We start from the raw sequence: 24,462 nt of genomic DNA, 5'->3' as shown, positions 1-24,462 counted from the left end.
ATTACGCTAAATCTACTCTGCCTGTACTCTGCCAATGAAATAATAAAGCCTGAGTGACTGGACATCTGTTTACAACACTGTTTTTACTAAATATTTTAAGCCCACTATTTGAGACCTACTGCCTGGCACGTTACAGTCCATGAGGTCGCAAAGAGTGGGACACGACTGAAGAGACTTAGCATGCACGTACGCTCAGAAAAAAAGATTCTTTTCACAGTATTTCTGCTCACTGACTATGCACCTTGTCACCCATGAGCTCTGATGGAGATGTACAAAATTAATGCCTGCTAACAACAACAACATCCATTCTGCAACCCATGAATTGAGGAGACATTTTGACTTTAAAGCCTTATTATTAAAAAAAAAAAACGTTTTATTTATTTGGCTGTGCCAGGACTTCGTTGCAGCATGTGGGATCTATTTCCCTGACCAAAGATTGAGTCTGCACCCCCAATATTGGGAGTGTGAAGGCCTAGCCACTGGACCACCAGGGAAGTACCTCAAGTCTTATTACTGAACAAATACATTTCATAAGATTACAGCTGCCACAGTGATTCTTCAGCTGGATCTGGGAAGTTATTTGAAAACCTTCTGGAAAAGGTTCACCACTCTAGTTGCCATTAGAACATTCATGATTTACAGAAAGGTCAACTATCAATAGTAACAGGAGTTTGGAAAAAGTTGATTCCAAACCTCATGAATGACATTGAGGGGTTCAAGACTTCAGTGGGGGAAGTAACTGCTGAGATAGTAGAAATAGCAAGAGAACTAGAATTAAAAGCGGAGCCTGAAGATGTGGTTAAACCGCTGCAATCTCATGATAAAACTATAATGAATAAGAAGTTTCTTACGAATGAGCAAAGAAAGCAGTTTCTTGAAATGGAATCTACTCCTGGTAAAGATGCTGTGAAGACTGTTGGCCTGACAACAAAGGATCTAGAGCATTGCATAAACTTAGCTGATGAAGCAGCAGTAAGGTTTGAGAGACTGACTCCAACTATGAAAGAAGTTCTGCTTTGGGTAAGATGCAATCAAAGAGCACTGTGTGTTACAGAGAAATCACTCATGAAAGGAAGAGTCAATGGATGTGGCAAACTTCACTGTTGTGTTATTCTAAGAAACAGCCACAGCCACGCCAACTTCCAGCAACCACCTCCCTGGTCAGTCAGCAGCCATCAACACTGAGGCAAGATCCTGCATCTTTAATAAGATTATGACTCACAGAATGCTCAGATGATAGCTAGCAGTTTTTAGTAATAAAGCATTTTTTTGATCAAGGTATATACAAACTTTTTTAGACATAATGCCATCACACACCTAATAGACTACAATGTCATTTAAACATTAACTTTCGTATGCACTGGGAAACCAAAATATTTGTGTGGCTGGCTTCTTACAATGCTACAGTGGTCTGGAACTGAAAGCACAATATCTCTAAGGTATGCTTGTACTGGGCGGGGGGGGGGGGGGGGTGCGGGGGGGGCAGGGGTGTGGATTTTATAGCACTAAATGCCTATATTAGAAAAGAAAGGTCTCGAATGATCTCAGCTTTCACCTGGAAGAAGTTAATAATGACAGTAGAAGTCAAACAGAAAACATTAACAATTGAAAATTTCAATTAAACCAAATTCAATTATATCAAATTTTAATGGATTTGGGGGGAAGATTCTTCCCATTTTCTCCACAATACCTGCTCTACCTACAGAATATGCTGTCAGTTAATGGCGACTCCATTTTTCTAATTGTTTACATCAACTGTACAACTTTGGATTCATCCCTGACTCTTTTCTCTCTCTTAGTCCATATCCAGTCTAATCAGGAATATTACTGGCTCCATCTACAAGACATGTACAGATCCTATCATTTCTCACTACCTCTGCTTCTATCACCCTGGTCCAAACCTCCCTTATTTCTCACCTGGAGCTACTGCAACTACCATAACAACCTTCTAACTGGTCTCCTCTTACCACTCCTGCCCACTCCCATCCTTAAGTCTTTGAACAAGAGTAACCAGAGGATTCTTTTAAACATGTAAGTCATTATCACCTCACTCCTCTGACCAAACCCCCTAAATACTCCCTGTTTCACTTAAAAGCCAAAATTCTTACAGTGGCCTATTAAAGGTGATACATTCTGGTTCCCCATATGCTCTGACCTTTCACTGGCTCCAGCCACACTGACTTTTTTTCAAGGCTGTTCCTCAAATATGGCAAACAGGTTTTTGGTTTAAATCTTGCATTTAACTCTCTATCTGCCTGAAGAGCAATTGCTCCAGGTATATCCATAAGGTCAGCATCTTCACCTTCTCCCTATCTTTGCTCCAAAGTTGGCTTCTCAGTGAAGACTTCAGGAACAGCCTTTTTAAAGTGCCTTTCTCATGCACCACCACTAGCTCTCTGTATCCCATTCACATTTTTTCTCGATAGAATTTATCACCCTCTATCGTTCTTTTTGTGTGTGCTGTCAGCTACCTCCAACCCCATTAAAGTGTAAGCTCCAGGAGGACAGAGACTGTGGTCTGTTTTATTAGTACTGTATCCCCAGACTGGGGCTCTCTGGTGGCTCAGTGGTAAAGAACTCACCTATAATGCAGGAAACGTGGGTTCGATGCTTGGGTCGGGAAAAACCCTTGGAGAGGGAATGGCTACTCATTCCAGTATTCTTGCCCAGGAAATCCTATGGAATGAGCCTGGCAGAAGGAGCCTGGCAGGCTACAGTCCATGGGATTACAAAAGAGTTGAATACAACTTCATGACTAAACAACAATAAAACATCCCCATACTGTGGGGACTGTGTCTGGCACATGGGAGACATTCAATAATCATAAAATAAATAAACTTAGGCTTACTTATCTGCTACATAGCTAACCACCTGGAGATACAGTACCTGTTTCTGAAGTGTAGCATTTCACTATACTTTCTGAGTTTACAGTCATTTCTTAAACTTGGATATTTCACTACTTGCTTTTCCAAATCACTTAATTACTCTGATTAGAAAAAAAATACTTTTGGCAGATAAATTGTATTCCAGTTTCAACTCATGGTAAATGTTCTTTCCAGTCTTAATTCACGGTAAATGTTCTTTCTGTTGCTGTGGCATTTTAGTTAAACAATTTTCAACTACAAGGTATAACAATCTGTAGACTAGTTAACTATTAAACTTAATTTTACTATGAATAAAGCACAATAATGGCTTCAGTTTGGTATATGTAATATGCAAAAATTTGTTTTAAAAATTTCATCCTATATAATACAATTTCTGCCACTATAACAGCACAGTGCTCATTCATAGACAGTGCTCCAAAATCATGAGCAATATGAGATGTTATTTTTAAATAACGAAATCAACTGAGTCTAACCTGAGGGATTGGATAGTCTGGCTTAACACTGATTTACAACAATGAAGAAGTCCTTTGGAACAAAACATCTGTCCCAGAAATTTTTGACAGACATACTGTGAGCAAGTATATAAGGAAATATTAGCTCACTATTAAGAAATGATTATACAATCTATAAAAGCATGAGTAGCTTCTCAATAGTTTCTTAATTTAAAATTCAAAGTAAACTTTATAGAGTTTTATTGAAACACATTTCCTACTATTTTCTCATGTTTTCAAACAGCTAATGTCAAATGAATGAAGGAGCTATTTAAATTCAAAATATATTTGTATTTATTTTTGGATGAAACTTATGTTGGTGGAAAACAAACCATCAATCAAGGCTTTAATGTTAATTTCTAATCATTGTGCTCAATATATATGCATATATTTTTAAGGATTTAAAACATACGACTCAAAAGTATTAATGATTACTGCTGGTTTAGCTATACAAGTATAAACATTATATATGATATGCTACAGAATTATTTTTTTCATAAATTTTAAGTTAAATTTAAAAAACTAATTATGCTCTAGGAACAATTTTAAAGTGTTAGTACATTTAAGTATCAACTCTCCTTAGCTGAGACATTTTCTCTGCTAGAGTGATAAAAGTCCATCCAGTTGCCAGTACATTTGATATAGTCCTTAATATCAATGTGCAGATTAAAAAATTCAGTATAATATGTAATATCTGTATTTTAATTAAATAAATCAAATTCTTTAATTAATTCTAAATTAATTAAATTACTTTTACAAAGCTTTCCACCCTGTATTAATATAACTGATTTTATTCTTGTTCATCCAGTCAGGTCCCTTCTCTTCACTAGTGATTCTTTACTAGAAGACCATCATGTCCTTATTCAGTTCTTAGAATCCTATTTTCAAACAAAAGAATTTTACATATATGCTAAATGCATACTGTACTTAATCACGGAGCATAGGTCTCAAAAGACATAGTATATGGAAAAATTTGAATTAAACAGGCAACAGAGACGGAATGCATAAAATGGAGTAAAAATGGAGACAGAAGGAAAGACAGCATTAATTTCTTTCCATGCCTCCTGGAGGTTGACCTGGCCATTATCATGTAACCAGGAAAAATAAATCCCTAGACTTGGCTACTATTACACACTCTGTCTTCTACCCAGTTACATTCTTTCATACCCAAAGTGCATATGTAATGGCACTGCAGGAATATTTCTGCTGAAAGTATAATACAGAGTGAGGAGGAAAAAAAAGAGTCCATCAACTTTTCCAGCATTGTTTTTAGGAACAGGCATAATAAGCAGAAAGAAAATGTATTACTTTTAAACATGTATTTTAATTTGGAAGGGCAAAGAGACTTCCAGCATGCTTATATTATGAATTCTTATGTCTGAAGAAATGTTTAATTTATACCAGAATAAAGATTTTTGAATAAATTTAATAAATGCACAAAATCATATAAGGATATCATATCCAAATCTCAACTTATCTTCAAGTTTCAAGGTGATGTAAGTCTGTTCTGGAATTCTAACATCATTCACAAAAGTCTACAAGAGAAAAAAAAGATGTTAATATTTGAAGAATTATTGTATTTTAGACAAGCAAATATTCAAACCTTATACTGTAAAGTATAGATAAAAAGGTGGCTAATACAGCTTGTTTATCATCATAAAATGCATCTTGTAATAAATGATTTCATACTAAGCCCTTTATTACTATTACAAGTAACACACAAAGAACCAACTTGCAGTTCCTCTAAGTCTACTATGCTGCCAAGACAAATTTAGGCATCTAAAAATGGTGCCAAGAAAAGATCCTACTTGAAGTTAGAAATTGTAGAGGGTGAAATATTTAGCTCTAGATATAATATCAGGGTCCACTGGACTCAATTTTAACTTTTCTGGACAGTTTTAATTATTGGTAAAGGGTTGAGGTTCTTCCTAGAAGTCTTTTAAAGAAGAAAAAGAAAATTTACTTAAAAAACTGAATAAAACTCATTCTATTTTACAATTGCCATATGAGTCCTTTGGATGCTTTTAAGAACTTAAGATACATAACAAGACCCTTACATGAATCTAAGATACATTATAGAAGCATTATTTTTCCTGTATCTGAAAATACTGTTTCATCAACATCATCATCCCATAATTATTTCATTTTACCAATTATTTCTTACTGTGGAAATGACCAAAATAGTAACAGAAGAATAGAATTACCTAGAACACATACTAGGTATACTATTAAATTTTCTAGCAGGTGAAAAGAGGTGAAATTAATTTTCATAAAATATTTTAGTTAACATACACACCCAAAATAGTACATTTTAACAAATAATGAATATAAAAACTAAGAAGGCATTTTACATTCTTTCTTTTGTACCTTGTTTTTTAGACTAGTCACATTTCAAGTGCTCAATAGCCACACATGGATAGTGGGGTGAATATCAAATAGAGGTAGATGGATGATGCAATCATGAAATATTGTACAACCTTTCGGTTTCTTACTACATTATCCAAAATATTGCATCATTTTCCCAAGAAGATGTAAAAGACATCTGAAGACAGCATCTCTGCCCTTTTTCAAAAAGCTGTTAAAGGGCAAAATTGAGAATTCAGCATTTTTTATTTAACATCCATAAAGGCAAAGAAGAAAAGGGAAACTTTTCACAGTTATAAGGGTAAATACAAAAAGCAGAGCAGCAGTCTAGACTATAACAACAATGATAAAACGTTAACAAGGTAAGCAAAATATCAAACCATGAGTCTTCGGATCAAGATAATCCTAGATGCATTTTGCCTAACACAATTGATGAGAGAAGAATGTTTCCAAAGTTAAAAGAAAAAAACAAACCCTAAAAGATAGTTTTCATCCAGTTAGCCTAAGTCAGTAAGAGGAATTACACAGAATGTTTTAACACAAAACTGACGATTCTACATTTTAAAAGAAATTGTGACAGTTTTCTCTCATTTTTTAATGTCTGTGCTTTGATGTTTATTTGATTTAGTATGTAAGAGAACAAATGTATCTATATAAAAGTAACTGATAGTAAAGAGATGATGTATTAAGAGAAATAAAATTACTGAACTGATCTGGCAACTGTTGTAATGTTTTACAATTATGGAAGAAAAAGATGACCTTCTTCTTGATAAAATTTTAAACTGTCGAATATCTTATAAATAATGCATTTTGTTAATGCAAGAGCAAGAAAAACTAGAAATAACAGTAAACTAGAACCAGCGAGAGATGTACTTGAAATCTGAGTCAGCATCTATAAAATGGATATATATCCCACAGAATGCATGACAACTGACGCATTCCTGGCTCTCAAAGAACAATACTCATTCTCTGTGTTACGTATCTTTCAAAACCAGGAAACTATGGAATAAAAATTGTAGTTTGTCAGGTGGCACTAGGGGTAAAGAACTCACCTGCCAATGCAGGAGACAAAAGACATGTGGGTTTGATCCCTGGGTCGAGAAGATCCCCTGGAGAAGGAAATGGCAACCCACTCCAGTATTCTTGCCTGGAGAATCCCATGGACAGAGGAGCCTGACAGGTTACAGTCCATGGGCCACAAGAGTTGGACACAACTGAAGGGACTTAAAATGCACACACACATCTCATTTTTTAATAAAAGTTCTAGTCGTTCTCTCATCTTTTAATTCTTACTTGTGTAAACTATCTGTAAAAAGACTCAAAGGGTCCACTGGACACAAGATGGTAAATGGTGACGATTATTTTTCCTGACAAACTAAAGTTAAAGACCTAGAATCCACTTGATTTATAAAACACAGAACAATGTTATACTTAACTGCCTGGAATGCGGACATGGTATAAGTGCCCAATGCTTTCCTTTGATAAGTTGAAACTAAAACTTACTCTTTCTGTTTGAATCTCATTTTTCCTGTTCTTTATTTTATCGGGTTTGAGATGGCCATCATACCTTGCTTGAGAAGGTTCCCTCCACAATGAATAAGTTTAGAATGTTAGAAAGTAAAATACATAAAGGGGTTGTGTTATTATGATCACATTCTCAAATTCCTTTCCATAGCTGGCACTTTGTAGTATGTCACAGAATACCAGTTTCTAAGTCTACCAAAAACAAACAAACAAACAAAAACAGAAGCTGCAATCTTATTACTGATATAAGGAGACAGCAGAATACTGCTAAACTCAAGATCACATATTAGTATGATTTATGAATAATCCTAAACAATAAGCTTCTAACATGTTTCACAGAAAGGAGGAAAATTTAATTCAAAGAAAATTCAAAGGTTCAGGCATTTATGAACTCTAATTTCAGGCTCATTTCCAATATGCACATTTTAGAGTGTTTTAAGAATTATATTTTGAGTTTACCAACATATTCTACATTAATTACAAAAGAGAAAAGCTGAGGAGCATGATGGAGAAAAGAATAAAAGAAAATATTAATTAACAGATGTCTGATATGCAGAAGATACACAGTATAAGAGAAATGCCTCAGCTCTAAACCAATTTTATTTAAAACCATCTCATCCTAAAATACCATATTTACTTAAAAGACCTAAGATGACCTATAAGATCTGCTCAAAGCTCACTGCTTAACTCTCTTACATATTAAACACTTATTGTTCTTGACAAATGTACTAGGAACTTTCCGAGATTAAAAAACATAATTTTAACATGCTAGCATTGATGACAGAAATATTCCCTAAGGTCTAAAAAAGGCTGAGGAAATATGAGCCAGACACAAAGTTTCATCTCACAAAATGTAACTGAGAACACCTGGGGAGCAAAAAGTCTTCTGATGGTTTAAAATTATAAAAGGGGAGAAAATTTCAAAGAGTAAAAGGAAAAAAAATCATTTATATATATCAACTATGAAGCATTTTAACCAATTAGATATGGAAAGAAAAACAGGTTTTATTTCTTATGCCAACATCATTTGATCATACCTCTACCTGGTAGGCAGGACAGGTGAGGACAACGAGGCACACAGCATGAAGTAACAATCAAGATTTGAGTTCAGAAGCAGAACTACTGAGATTCAAAATCAGGTCTCTGAACTACAAATCCCACATTCACTGCACATCAAGAAAGCTTGGGTGATCAAGCCAAGTCAGCTCCCCAAACTCCGCCATCCAAACCACTACCCTTAGAGAAGCCAACTGAACCAGATAAACATGTGTTTAATTTAAATGCGAATGTATTACATAACTGACAGTATGAAATCATATCATGACCAGGTACTGCAGTAATGCTCTGGGAAATCTGAAGGAAGTGGCCAGCAGCACAACACCTCAATCATGTTGCCAGCGAGTAAGGTGTCCTCTTCCTTCCTACTTTCCTACTTGCTCATTCTGTGCTATACTGGTCTGATGCTGCGGCATATACAGGGTGAAAGAGGACACAGCAAGGGCTGGGACACAGGGAGCTGAGGCAGAATGGGATGGGAGTGGTATGCAAAAGCCAATGGTGGCTATCAGAGGTGCAGGCACTCCAGAGCACTGAGGAAGCAGCAAGAACTGGAGGCAAATAAGGGCTCTCACAGAAAAGAGAAGCCTCAAGGAGCTTGCAGGGAAACAGCCCACTATCAAATTGCCAACATCCACTGGATCATGGCAAAAGCAAGAGAGTTCCAGAAAAACATCTATTTCTGCTTTATTGACTATGCCAAAGACTTTGACTGTGTAGATCACAATAAACTGTGGAAAATTCTGAAAGAGATGGGAATACCAGACCTGCCTCTTGAGAAATCTGTATGCAGGTCAGGAAGCAACAGTTAGAACTGGACATGGAACAACAGACTGGTTCCAAATAGGAAAAGGAGTACATCAAGGCTGTATATTGTCACCCTGCTTCTTTAACTTATATGCAGAGTACATCATGAGAAATGCTGGGCTGGAAGAAACACAAGCTGGAATCAAGATTGCCGGGAGAAATATCAATAACCTCAGATATGCAGATGACACCACCCTTATGGCAGAAAGTGAAGAGGAACTAAAAAGCCTCTTGATGAAAGTAAAAGAGGAGAGTGAAAAAGTTGGCTTAAAGCTCAACATTCAGAAAATGAAGATCATGGCATCCGGTCCCATCACTCCATGGGAAATAGATGGAGAAACAGTGGAGACAGTGTCAGACTTTATTTTGGGGGGCTCCAAAAGCACTGCAAATGGTGACTGCAGCCATGAAATTAATTTCTCCTTGGAAGAAAAGTTATGACCAACCTAGACAGCACATTCAAAAGCAGAGACATTACTTTGCTGACTAAGGTCCCTCTAGTCAAGGCTATGGTTTTTCCAGTGGTCATGTATGGATGTGAGAGTTGGACTGTGAAGAAGGCTGAGCGCCGAAGAATTGATGCTTTTGAACTGTGGTGTTGGAGAAGACTCTTGAGAGTCCCTTGGACTGCAAGGACATCCAAATAGTCCATTCTGAAGGAGATCAACCCTGGGATTTCTTTGGAAGGAATGATGCTAAAGCTGAAACTCCAGTACTTTGGCTATCTCACGCGAACAGTTGACTCATTGGAAAAGACTTTGATGCTGGGAGGGATTGGGGGCAGGAGGAGAAGGGGATGACAGAGGATAAGATGGCTGGATGGCATCACTGACTCAATGGACGCGATTCTGAGTGAACTCCGGGAGTTGGTGATGGACAGGGAGGCCTGGCGTGCTACGATTCATGGGGTCGCAAAGAGTCGGACATGACTGAGCGACTGAACTGAACTGAACTGAACAGAACATAAGCAACAGAAGCAGTTCCAGCTTCCTCAAGCGAAACAGCCTCATTTCTGGTAGTAATAACATTAAGTGTGGACCTAGGTAACTTGGAAGTGTATTTTAGGGTAGGGTGAAAGGAAGTAGAAGTGAAAGTAGTCACAGGTAGTTATTTATGAATTAAGCTGACAGTGCTTTAAAAAAAAATTAACTGCATATGTATTCACTAAAAAGTAGGTAGCCTACAGGATGCCAAACTTGTTTTAACTGCTTTTCTTATCATAACAACAGTAACTAACACTTGTGTATGTGTGTGTGTATGCTCAGTCATGTCCAGCTCTTTGTGACCCCATGGACTGGAGCCTACCAGGCTCCTCTGTCCATGGGATTCTGCAGGCAAGAATACTGGAGTGGGTTGCTGTTTTCTCCTCCAGAGGATTGTCCTAACTCAGGGATAGAATTCGCCGTCTCCTGCATTGGCAGGCAGATTCTTTACCACTGAATCACTGGGGAACTCCAGTAACTAACACTTACTGAATGCTTATTACATACTGTTCTAGGTGTTTAAAACTATTAAGTTATTCACAGCAAACTGAGAGGAGTACCACTTTACTACTTCTATTTTTAAAAAATTGAGGAACAGAAAAATTAAGTGACATGTCCAGCATCACACCACTAGTGAGAATTCAAGCTGGGCTCATACCACTACACTGCGCCTTCTCTGAAATTACTACTTTTAACCTGATGCTCAAATTTCTAGAATTCTATGAATGTTAAGTTACCTAGGTCCATACTTAACGTTATTACTACCATAAATGAAGCTGTTCTGCCTGAGGAAGCTGGAATTGCTTCTGTAGCTTATGTTAGTGAGCTGTTTCCCTGCAAGCTCCTTGAGGCTTCTCTTTTCTATGAGAGCCCTTGTTTGCCTCCAGTTCTTCCTGCTTCCTCCGTGCTCTGGAGCACCTGTACCTCTGATAGCCAAGTTTCTATGAATAAAATGCATGACAGCTGGTAGTTCACAGACTTTGGCTACCTTAGTCCATTCTGGCATATTTCCTAGGCTATTCATTAGGGTAACAGTGCATTTATTATTTGTATAATGTTTTAAAGTTCTCTAACAGACACATACTCACATATATTGTCACATTTAATCTTCACAACACTACTATAAAGCAAGAATTATGGTGTCACTATTCTAAAAATGAAGTCAGGTAACTAAATTTTGTGTTGAGTCTTCACATTCATAAACTTCAACTCATTCAGTTCCTTTGCCCAGTCGTGTCTGACTCTTTGTGACCTCATGAACCACAACTCACTGCATTTGCACAACTCTGAATATATATGAGGAAATGGAATTTCAGAGGGTTTAGGTAATTTGTTCAATGTTATAATGCTCATAAGTTACAGATTGAGATTTAAATCTAGGTCCTGATTTCAAGTTCAAAATGAAGATGTTACTCTCTATGAGTTACTGTATTTCAGAAAATTACTGAGTACAATCAAATTACAAGAAAGGTCAGCCTTGGTAAACTTAGAAGTTAATATTTCACCTGATTTTTTATAAGCTACATGAATAATTTTTATATTTGGTCACAATGTTTTAAAAGACTAAAACACGAATGTAATTCTCACTTATTATTTTCCAAGATATAATGTAAAGACACCTAAGATGAGTGCTGTGGTCAAGATGAAATTTTCTAGTTTTAAAAGCAGAATATAACATTTCTAAAACATTCCACATATGGGAGTGGATTAAACATTTCTCTATAAAGTCTTTCATATAGAAAATTCATTCAATTCCATTCAAAAAGATTTACTGGGTTCAGGCACTGTACAGAGCCTTGTGCGAGGCACTGTGGTGTGTTTACCGAAGCAAAAGGCCCATGAACTGTTCAGAAGAACACAAAGTCTAGCACGGTGGCAGATGTTCACACGTAGATTATTAAACCTTGCATAAGCAAGGCTGATAAAGCACCTAAGACAGAGATTAAAACAGAAGTCTGTAGCTGTGGACAAGGAAGAGAATAACTGTAAACAGCACCTCAGAATCCAAATTGCGTACTTACATGCCCCGTGTTAGAACAATTTCTACCTCATCTGCCTATTTCCTCTGTCTTAATCATTCAACATGTTAACTACATCAACGACTTAATATTCTTCAATACCTTTTTTTGCTGCCTTCAGGGGGATGTGGAATGTATGGTAAAAACCACCACAATATTGTAAAGTAATCTGCCTCCAATTAAAATTTAAAAAGAAAGAAAGAAAATACAACATATGACAAGGCACATGCAAGAATGACTAGGCTGCAGAAAATCTAACAAATTATTTGCAGAAGGAGACAGCATCGTAGGAAAACTACTATTTTGGAGGCATGGTAAGGAAAACGTGATGGACCATAAATCTGGAAAAGTGGGTGATGCCGAATATGAGGTGTTCCAGTTCAAACACGAGGAATTAACAATTATTTATGTGTCATAGGAAACAAAGAAAGGTGTGAATAAAACTAAGAGAAAAATATGCTTCCAAAAATGTATCTCAATGAATAAACATAAAAGTCCTTCAGGAGCAGGCCAATTCAGAAAAGAAAAAAAAGTACCATATTTGCCAAATTTCTGCATATTTTTCCACATAATGTTTAATGGTATATTTTGAAAAGCAGTACCAATTAGAAGAAGTATAGACACATTTAATTCTGTGAAATTCTTTTAAAGAATTTCAAAGCACAGATCTCAACAAAATTATATTTTTGTTACTAAAGCCACGAGAAAACTGAGAAGAAATAAGATAAATTATTCAACATCTCAGCATTCTCTTACTCCGTAGCTACTTATATTCTGCCAATGTGGAAAAATCAATTGAAGAATTAGGGGAAAAAATTCACTGTAATAACACAAAAATTTTCAATGTAGGAGTGCAAAGAAGCAATAACAGACACTAGAGTTTAGACAACACACCACACTTGTTAAGGTGAATGAATGTGTTTCACTTCTTTTTACTCTAACATAGAAGATTCTTCAACGATCTAACACTAAACCATATTTGCATCTTTCTTCTTTCGCCCAAAGTTAACCCACAACACGCATGACAATTATGTCTCTCAAAGACTGCTTTTCTGAATTCTTACTATCATGACTTACCACTCTTTTCTCACACATAAATTCAAGTTATTCAGTAAAGACAAGCCTTCCTCTTACTTCCTTCAAGAAGCCTTTTTTTTTTTTTAACCATTAGATAATAACAACCAACAACCATCTGAATTCCTGTAAGTATTAACCACCAAGAGGGTTTCTTGGGGTCATAAGCCACATTCATATTCTAGCATAAGGTCCTCAAAGTGCTATGTACCTAGTAAGCACTTAAAAGCAGGTGCATACTAAAGAAGAGGAAATAAAACACAAACAGGATTTTGTGTTTTTATCTGTCTTCTTACATTATTAAACAAAAATTCAAATATGACAAAAAGCAAACTCTTAACTTACCCCATTTAGGCTGCCCAAATCTTTCACCAAATGTTCATCAGTAGAGGCATCATAATTGATTACAGCATGTTGCTTATCCACACTACGAGACTGAAAGAAAAAATTTTAAGTTAAAAAAATAAACGCAAGAAAATGCCAGAATAAATAACCAAAACAATGATTTTTGGCTAAATACTTTAATAAGACTGTAAATATAGGAAAATACCAAAGTAAAACTAGATTAAATGAGATTTAAACTGTTACTATCCAATAGAAATTTGGCATCACTTTTCAAAGAGGAAAGCTGCCACAATTTTAAGACATTCTTTTCTACCAAACTCACACGTTCTACTTTTGAGAATTTAAATCAGCTGACTGTGTTGAATGTATCAAATGACCATACTTTTTAAAAAATAATATGAAACTCTTAAATGGAAATCATGTACAACTTCATGTGTTATGTACCTCACTGCAAGAAAAATCACCATACAGGATTTTCATCTTTCATGTGATATGTTCCTGAATATAAAAGTATCCTCCCTTAGAATATGGGTTCTAAAACTCATGGGAGAGTTCTAAGAAGGAGAAAGTTAAAAAAAAATAAAAGGAATTAGAATGGCAAACAGATTTATGAAAATTGCTCTTTAGTCTCTTTTAAAGTACACACACACACTCTTTCTCTTAGAGCTTAGTGAGTTATCTATAGATGAAAGTAACTCAGAGATAAACTATAAGCCTTTGGAAATTTGCACCCAAAGGAAATAACAGTACACCCACATGAAGAAATAATCTGAGAACCACTGAATATGAACTCAACAACCATTTACTACTGGGTTATTGTGTTATCCTTGGAATATTGAAAGCAAAGGAACCATCCAAAATGGGGAGGAGGTATCATTTTCAGTTTTCAGTCCAGCATGTACAAGTCACTGACACAATGGTCATAGGTTTGAGTGGGCTCCGGGAGTTGTGATGGACAGGGAAGCCTGGCATGCTGCAGTCCATGGGGCTGCAAAGAGTCAAACACAACTGAGCAACTGAACTGATGCACAGAGTTTGGAAGTCATCAAGTCTAACCGCTTATATCAATTCTGATCTCTAATCCTAGTGGTTTAAAGCAGCAGTCCCCAACTTTTCTGGCACCAGGAACTGGTTTTGAGAAAGATAGTTTTTCCATGACCAGAGGGAGAGTGTGGTTTCAGGACAATTCAAGGGCACTCATTTCTTGTGTTAATGTTAATCTGTATTTGCAGCCACTCCCCACTGGAGCTAGAGCTAGCATCACTGCCTAGGTTCCACCCCAGATCATCAGGCATTAGATTCTCAAAAGGAGAACACACTCTATTACAGATCCCTCACACGCACAGTTCACAGTAGGGTTCCAGCTCCTGTAAGAATCTAATGCTGCCACTGATTTGACAGGAGGTGGAGCTCAGATAGTAACACCAGCGATAGGAAGCATCTGTAAATACGGATAAAGGTTCGCTGGCCTGCCACTCACCTCCTCCAATGTGGCCAGGTTCCTAGAAGGCCATGGACTGGTAGCGGTCTGTGGTCTGGGAGTTGAGGACCCCTGGTTTAAAGTACAGATTCTGGAGTCAAAAAGAACTGGCTGCCAACTGCCTACTGTGGAACCTTGGTAAAATTACTCATCTTCGTATTAATCATTCTATCAAAAAGTTCACCTAGCTCATATTTTTTTGTGTGTGTGATGACTAAACACATGGGAGACATTTGTAAAGGTAATATTGCCCTGCTTGAAAACTCCTCAATCCTCTTACTGGCTAAGTTAAAAGACACCAAATCTTTAATACAGTACACAGGGCCTGCCAAGATCTGGTGTGTTCTAATGCCTAAGGCTTTCTCTCTCTAAATGCTTGTGTTCACATCCTATATACAACTACAAGGAACTATTAAAAACAGATACCGAATGCCATTCTATCTTCAATGCCACACACTCAACCACATTCTAACTTTCCAGAAACCACTTATTCATCTTTTAAGATAATTCAGCTCAAGCCACCTCCTCTAAGAAGTCTTTCCAGATTCCTCATTCCCACATTTTCTCACAGGCAGAAGTGACCAATCTCTTTTTTGTGTACCCCACACCAACTCCCATCACTGTCTTGTGTTATACTTACTTATTTACATACACATCTCCTTCTACTAGAGCTACACCCTAAGGACAGAGAGACCCCATCTGTACACACAATGATACCTCAGCACTCAGCATGTGTGCTAAGTCGGCTTCCGTCATGTCCGACTATGTGCGACCCCAAGGATTGCAGCCTTCCAGGCTCCTCTCTCTATGGGATTCTTCAGGCAAGAATACTAGAGTAGGTTGCCATTCTCTTCTCCAAGGGATCTTTCTGACTCAGGGATTGAACCCAGGTCACCTGATTCTTTACTGTCTGAACCACCAGGGAAACACCAGCATGCAGCGTAGGGCCTACCTAGAATATGTTTTAAAAGGTTTGATGGAAAGAAAATCCACGCTATTTGGCCAATTTCATTTCATAAATGATGGAGGTAGAGAAGTTTTCTTATATATAAAATTTATAAAGTATAGAAGTTACAGGTGCTTCCCTGGTGGCTCAGAAACCTTGGTTCGATCCCTGGGTCAGAAAGATCCCCTGCAGAAGGAAATAGCAATCCACTCCAGTATTCTTGCCTGGAGAATCCCATGGACGGAGGAGCCTGGTGGGCTACAGTCCATGGGGTCGCAAAGAGTCGGACATGACTGAGCGACTTCACTTCAACTTCATAGAAGTTACAAAGTTCAGGCCAAATTTTAAGAAGCCGACAAACAAGATAGCTTGAAACAACACAACCACACCAAAACAAAACAATTCTGGCTCTCAGATAATTATAAAACTAGAAAATTTTGGAAAATAAGAGTATCAAGATGAAGCAATAATACTTTTCTTAAAAAGAAATACTTCCTTTCATGCAATAAACAAATAAGAAAAAGCCTGCCATTGAATAAAGTCAAAACATAAAAAACAATTTCAGGCCAGGCACAACAAAAAAGCATCAGAGACTCACACTGACTAATCTGTAACTAAAAACTAACATATGAAATGGTACAAATGACTACTCGATATATGTCATACATGCTTTGGGTATGAAACAGCTATTGATCCACATTATTATTTTTCTCACTAAAATCTAAGACAGCAAAAAAGACAGAGAAATACATGGAAAACATGCTAAGAAAAAACTAAAAAGAGAAAAGACTGACACTGTATGTCACCATCACTTAAAAAATTTAAAACATATTGTAGTTGAAAGATTCTTTAAACATCCAGTTGCATTTTTTAAATCACAGTAATAGTGATTTATCCTTTGCTATCCTTTGCTCCAAAGAATAGATGAAAATTAGTAAACTATGAGCTTCAAAATATATTTCATCATTAATACATCATATAAAATTATTAAATAGTGAATCAAATGTAATTTTATATTTACTATTATGCATTGGAAAAAAATGTTTAATTAATATGATGATGATTCTCCAAACAGAGAAAACTTCATGCATTTGGGGCAATTAAAAAATTTTATGAAGATAAAAATCAGAATTTTGAAAACTCTTTTCAAAAGGCAACTCATTTGCATACAGAGGAATCTAATACATTATAATAAAACCCAGTCACTAAATCTTTCTAAATCTTAATTTTATCATTTGCAAAGTGGAGGTAATTACATCTTTCAAAAATTGTTGAGGAACAACTGAAACAACATAAATGAATAATGATAACAAGAGAAAGTGTTATTCAACGGCATAGTGCTTTTAACAGTAATACTGTCTGTCACTCAAAGCAAAGCAAATATAATCTTTATCCTTAATTATACTTTATACCGTGCATTCATGGCTCTTTAAGATTTGTTTTACATAACATGTCTTAGGGAACATAGTATAATCATCCTTCAAGACAAACAAGCACAGCAAATTAATTTGTTAAAGGCTTCCAAGATTAAGTGGTAGAAACAGAATTGTTCATTTCAAAATCACCTACTCATTAATATCCAAGCACACTTTCTTCTCAAGGACCACATGTTTTACACTACCTTTTTTGGAGTGAGATGAACGCCCCTCAAAAAAAAAACCAAACAAACAAACATTTTTTTGGTCATAATTAACAACAACAACAGCAACAACAAAATTAACTGTAACCAAACAGATCGTATGACCTCATGGGATCATTTGGTCCCTTTTTGCAGTAGGTTTTAAGCTACGTTGTCATCAAAGTATTGTTGCGAGTAAATCTAATTACAGGTAAGAAACTGTTGGACACTATCTAGCAGAGATTCTAAAACCTAGCAACTAACCAGTTATTTCCTGTAGGTTAAAAATGAAGGGTTTTTAAACCATAAATGCTAATTAGGCTAACAAAATCTGAAAAGATCTTTTACTCATTAAAAAGCAATCAAATAGTACTACTTTTATTTCTAACAATTTCAATTATCAAACCAACTGATCTAACCAATGCAGAAACATTTATGTAATATCTTAAGATGAAAACATAACTTCATAAACTCAAGAGCTCTCATTTTCCAATACAAATATAGCTCATATTTATATACTTGCAAGTATTCACTTTTCAAAAGTATAAGCTATATATGAGCTTAGTTCACTTTTCAGAAATAATATAAAAAAAAGTTTTAAATAATCCATTTATTTTACTAATATACTATGAAAGATTAAATCACTTAAAAACTAAACACAATTTGTAAAAATACTTGTTCTTAGTTTCATACACAAGATGTGTCTCTCTGTACTAAGAAGTTCCATTAATTTGTAGCACTGATTCTGATTACCAGATAAGCATTATGCTAATCAACTCATGGGCTTTTTTCAGAGAATACACTGTGTCTAGCCCAGTGCTAAAAAGAGTATGCTCCCATTAGATAAATGGCATAAGTATGTATCTTTAGAGGTGGAGTCTGAGGAATAGGTAAAAACTGGGTTTTTTCTCACTTGATCACTGAGTTTTCTCATCAACTTTATAGTTTTAAAATAAAGCATACATTTACGAAATAGCCATGAGTAGAAGAGGTGTCCACATTAGACACGTTGCTGCTGCTGCTGCTGCTGCTGCTAAGTCGCTTCAGTAGTATCCGACTCTGTGTGACCCTAGAGACGGCAGCCCACCAGGCTCCCCTGTCCCTGGGATTCTCCAGGCAAGAACACTGGAGTGGGTTGCCATTTCCTTCTCCAATGCATGAAAATGAAAAGTGAAAGTGAAGTTGCTCAGTCATGTCCGAGTCTTAGCAACCCCATGGACTGAAGCCTACCAGGCTCCTCCATCCATGGGATTTTCCAGGCAAGAGGAGCGGAGTGGGGTGCCATTGCCTTCTCCATTAGACACGGTGATGAACTTTAAATACATCTGTTGATTTTTGACTTCTTACACTGGTAAAATTGCTTTCAGCTCTTTAAAAATTATTGATTTTGTTTTAAATTTGTTATAGAGGCATTGTTTCAATTATAATACCTGAATCAAATCAAAGATATTTTAAAATTTTGTTGCCACTTATTTATTTACTGTGGTAAAATATATGTAACATATCATCTATCATTTTAAACTTTTTAAGAGTATGATTCAGTGGGATTAATTAAATTTACAATGTTGTGCAAACATCACTGTTGCACGATACTGGATTCTGAAACCTCTTCGTCACCCCAAACAGAACTCTGTTACTGTAAAGCAGTAACTCCCAAGTCTCCTTCCCCCAGCCACTGGTAATCACCAATCTACTCTGCATCTCTGTGAATTTGCCTGTTTTAGATATTTCATGTCTAGAATATATACTTATAGATGTGCATTCTTTTCCTTTTTATTTTGGCTACACTAGGTCTTTGTTGCTGTACTCAGGCCTTCTCTAGTTGCGGAAAGCGGGGCTACTGTCTAGCTCTGGGGCGTGGGGTTCTCTTGGCGGTGGCTCCTCTTGCGAACACAGGCTGTAGGGAACATGGGCTTCAGGAGTTCTGGTGCATGTGCTCGACAGTTGTGGGTGGGGACTCCAGGGCACAGACTCAGTCACTGTAGCACATGGGCTTAGCTGCCCCATGGCATGTGGAATCATCCTGGATTAGGGATCAAACTCCTGTTTCAGGCATCACAAGGTGGGCTCTTAACCACTGACCACCACAGAGAAGCCCCTTGATTTGCTTTTTTAAATGACAAATGATGTTAAGCATCTTTCACATGCTTATCAGCCATATTTATATCTTCTTTGGAGAAATGTGTCTTTTGTCCACTTTTTTAAAGGGGGTTATTTGTGTATCTGCTGTGGAGTTGTAGGAGTTCTTTACATATGCTGGATATTAAATTCTTATAAGATATACAAGGTTTTATAAATATTTTCTCCCATTCTATGAGTTGTCCTTTCACTCTCTTGATAGTATCCTTAGATGCACAAGGTTTTCATTTTCATGAAGTCCAATTTATCTACTTTCTGCTTTCTCTGTTTGTACTACTGGTATCACGAATCTACTGCCAAGTCCAAGGTCATAAAGATTTATCCCTATGATTTATTCTAAAGGTTTTATGGCTTTAGCTTTTATATTCAGGTCATTGATCCATTTTGAGTTAATTTTTATGTATGTTGTGAAGTAGGGGACCAAACTCACTTTTTTTTTTTTTTATGTGGAAGTACAGTTGTCCCAGTTTTATCTGCTGGAAAGACCATTCTTTACTGAACGGACTTGGCTCCCTTCTCAAACACCCAGTGTCCTCGGGCTGCCACAACAAAGTACCATAAATCGGTTGGTAGAATCAGTTAAAAATAATACAAGTTTCTTCTCTCAAAGTTCTGGACTCCGGAAGTCCAAATTCAAGGAGTTGGTAGGACTCTGTTTACTCTAAAACTTTTAGGGAAAAATCTTCCCTTGTCTCTTCCAGTTTCTCATAACCCATGTTTCCTGAGCTCTGGCAGCGTATCTCCAATCTCTGCTTCTATTTTTACATGGCTGTCTTCTCTCTGGGTCTGTCTTTTCCTCATCTGATGACATCAGTTATACTGGCTTAGAATCCGCCCTATAACTCCATCTTGAAAGACCCTATTTCCAAATAAGGTCACATTCGTAAGTATGGGGTATTAAGACTTTTATACATCTTTTGGGGGAACACAATTCAAAACATAACAGCCATAGGTATATGGGCTTATTTCTGAACTCTCCATTCTGTTCCATTTGTCTGTATGTCCACCCTTATTCCAGTATTGCTAGCTTTATAATAAATTTGAAACTTGAGAAGCTGAGTCATTCAACTTTATTCTTCTTTTTGAAGGTTGCTTTGCCATTTTTAAATTTTGCCAACTTTGCCAAACTATTTAGAAACAAATACTCTTTAATCAATCTTTATTATGGGTTCCATTTTCCTGATTCTTTACAGGCCTAATAATTTTTTACTGGTTACCAGACACTGGGAATTTTACCTTTTTGGATGACGGATATTTCTATATTCCTATAAATATTCTTGAACTTTGCTCTGAGACACAGCTAAATTACTTCTTTTAAAAAGTGACCCTTTTGTTTTTAATATTTTTAGGTAAGAGTAGAACTCAGACTAACATTAATTATTTCCCCAATACAGAGGGGTACAGACCAATGCCCTGTGAATTATGAGGATCTGCAATCTGGCTGTTAGAAATAGGAATCATTTCTAATCCTGTTAGTGCCAACTACTGTTAACTCTAAACTTTTTGAGTTTTGTTTCCCCTGCCCTTGGGGAGTTTCTTCACACATGTGTGCTGATCAGTACTCAATCACATGTGTGTGCGTTTAGTCGCTCGGTCCTGTCTGATTTGTGACCCTTTGGACTGCAATCTACCAGGCTCCTCTATCCATGGAATTTCTCAGGCAAGAATACTGGAGTGGGTTGCCATTTCTTCCTCCAGGGGATCTTCCTGACCCAGGGAATGAACCTACGTCTCCTGTGTCTCCTGTACTGCAGGCGGATTCTTCACCCACTGAGCCATCAGAGAAGTCCCACCCAATCACACACTCAAGGGTAATTCTCTGCAGAGTTCTTTCTCTGTGTGGCTCTTTCCTCTCTGATACTGGATCGCGCCTTGGTCTCCTTGGACTCTCAGTTTCCTCCCTCCACCTGACTAATTGTCAGATAACCTACATTTGTTACACGTAAACCAAGACACAGACACCTCACCAGTCATGTCTTTTAATCTTATCTCCATGTAAGTGTAAGAAGAGGTTTATCCTGTAAGTTCCTAAACAGCGATTCCCATATTTCTTAAGATATTGCTATGCAGGTTCAAGACAAATGCCACATAGAAACAACCTCTTCCACTCTCTAAAGAATGAGTTCTACCCAATTTGAACCTTAAGTATGTTTCAGTCACAAGTGGCCTATATCCAAACAGAATCATTACTGCCTTCTTCTTAGTTGCTAGTCTCACCACTCCATCGCACTGAGAAGCCCAGAAAATCTTTGTACTATTCTATTTCTCTCACTGAATTTGTTTAATTAAGGTATCATTAAACATGTAATTCATATAGCTCTATAGTGCCTTTACTTTTACTGTCTCAAAACTATAAGTTCTTAAAGTAAAAATGTATACATAAAAATGTATATAAATATACGCAAATCTGACTTTTCTGGGGATAATGAAGGTTTTCTCAGTCTCAGCACTACTGATATTTTTGAGCAAATAATTTTTTGTTGTGTGTGTTCAGTGGTAACAGAGGAGGTATGAAGAAGTATTTCATATACTGTAGGATGTTTAGCAAACCCCCTTGACCTTTGCCTACTGAATGTCAGTAGCAATCACTTCCAATCCTCCACCATGCATGACAATCAAAATGTCTCCAAATATTGCAAATATCTTTTGGAAAAGTTAGGAGAGGCAGGATCATCCCAATTGAGAACCACTGGGCTAACACAATAAACATCTCTATTCTAAGCACTTGTTTACAGTTTTTAATCAATAAAAGCAGGGAGAGCAATTGGATAAGACTTTATTCTAGACTGTCAGGATCTATTAAATTAACAAAGTTCTCAAAAACTTGAGGATCATTTTTGCTAATTACTTTGCTCAAAAATATCTTAAAAATGTGTTTGAAAAGTAATTGCTTTAAAATGGGGCTTCCCAAGTGTCACAGTGGTAAAGAATCTGTCTGCCAATGCAGGAGACCTAAGAGACATGTTTTTTATTCCTGCGTCAGGAAGATCCCTTGGAAAAGGAAATGGCAACCCACTCCAGTATTCTTGCCCGGAAAATTTCCATGGACAGAGGAGTCTGGTGGGCTATAGTCTATGGGGTTGCAGAGTTGGGACATGACTGAGCATGTGCACACCTTTAAAAATAATTCAGTTTTAAATACCAACAAGCTGCATGCTCAAACTACTAGAAGATATAATGAATAAACATGAATATGAAAAGAAACAGATTACTTCCAGTATCAATCAACTACCCAGGAATAAAATTCAGTTTTACTTCACGCTATGCTAATTTTATGAATTAGTACACTTACATGGAGATAAAATTATCACTTGCGTGTTAAGAGTGCATAATGTGAAACTTCTTAAAAATAAAAGTTCTCATTTTTTAATATATAATCTCCAAGACTTAGAACTTATTTTTAAATGGTACAAGAGGGAGAAAATTAAACTAGTAGCTAGAGTTTAAAGAGGGAGAGTTGGAAAGTTCGAAGTTCAAAGTAAAGTAGTGTTGCTGTTCAAAGGAGTAGAAAAATACTTCATAACAATTTCAGGTTTTGAGTAGACATAGAAGGTGGATGCAATTACCTGCAACATGAGCTCACAGTCATCTCTTCCAACAAAAATCATTTCTCGTGGCAGCCTGTGGCGAGTGCCTCCACTGCTCACCAAAAACCAGGATGTTAAGCTCATTTTCTGTTTAGCTTCTAAGTCTTTGGGAAAGCTACGTCATCCTGAAGAGAGAGATTTAGAAAAGCACACATTCAGATATTTTTGATTTCGGTATCTATTCACCAAACCCTGTAAGTAGGCCTTGGAATAGAACTGCACTCAACATTTACACCTGACTAAATAAATAGACAGTCCACAGTTCCCAGGAAGAAAACATATCTAATATATTCTCAGAAGTCCACAAACTCCAATAAGAGGTCAGTTAAAAAAAACAACAACAACAGTCAATTAGGCAGTAAACTAGTAACATTTATCATACGTCTGAAAGGCTTTGAGCATAGCTTATAAAGGTCTACAATTCTCAAGTAAATGATCACATTTGTATAATGTTAACCTCAGTAAATGCTAGCAATATTACAATATTATACAAATAAGTGTCTAAATTACAAATGATTTGAGAAAGACAGACTCAATTCAAATGAATGTATTTGATAACTAAGAGCTAACAAGGGACAACAAAGAAACTGCTTCACTATCAGTGTAGACCATTCAATGCTCTTTCAAAAGTATGCAATTTATGTACTGTACTTTTACCACTCTAATGGCAGAAAGTGAAGAGGAACCAAAAAGCCTCTTGATGAGGGTGAAAGAGGGGAGTGAAAAAGCTGGCTTGAAGCTTAACATTAAAAAACTAAGATGATGGCATCTGGTCCAATCATTTCATAGCAAACAGAAGGGGAAAAAGTAGAAACAATGACAGATTTTATTTTCTTGGGCTCTGAAATCACTGTGGACAGTGGCTACATCCATGAAATTCAAAGACGTTTGCTCCTTGGAAGGAAAGCTATGACAAACCTGTGCTGTGCTTAGTTGCTCCAACTCTTTGCAACCCCATGGACTGCAGGCTGCCAGGCTCCTCTGTCCATGGGATTCTCCAAGCAAGAATACTGGAGGGGGCTGCCCTCCTCCAGAGGATCTTCCCCCAAAGGGATAAAACCCAGGTCTCCTGTACTGCAGGCAGATTTTTTACCATCTGAGCCACCAAAGAAGCCCTAGATACTAAAAAGCAGAGATATCACTTT

At 36.8% G+C, this 24,462-nt stretch overlaps 1 protein-coding gene across 1 annotated transcript in view; it reads right to left on the bottom strand.

Annotated features, from left to right (window-relative positions):
- CEP170 (centrosomal protein 170) overlaps window positions 1–23,401 on the bottom strand; it is a 96,217-nt gene extending 72,816 nt beyond the window's left edge. Inside the window, exons 1-3 of the mRNA XM_052654025.1 lie at window positions 23,297–23,401; window positions 13,548–13,637; window positions 4,833–4,911 (exon numbers count right to left, since the gene is read on the bottom strand). Of these exons, the coding sequence (XP_052509985.1) occupies window positions 4,833–4,911; window positions 13,548–13,637; window positions 23,297–23,401 (274 nt within the window). The remainder of the gene's footprint in view (window positions 1–4,832; window positions 4,912–13,547; window positions 13,638–23,296) is intronic.
- Window positions 23,402–24,462: the final 1,061 nt, after the last annotated feature.

This window comes from Budorcas taxicolor, chromosome 16 (assembly GCF_023091745.1).
Source record: "Budorcas taxicolor isolate Tak-1 chromosome 16, Takin1.1, whole genome shotgun sequence".
NCBI classification, from domain to species: Eukaryota; Metazoa; Chordata; class Mammalia; order Artiodactyla; family Bovidae; genus Budorcas; species Budorcas taxicolor.
The sequence above is the reverse complement of the archived record's forward strand: the minus strand, read 5'-3'. Positions and strand labels throughout refer to the sequence as shown.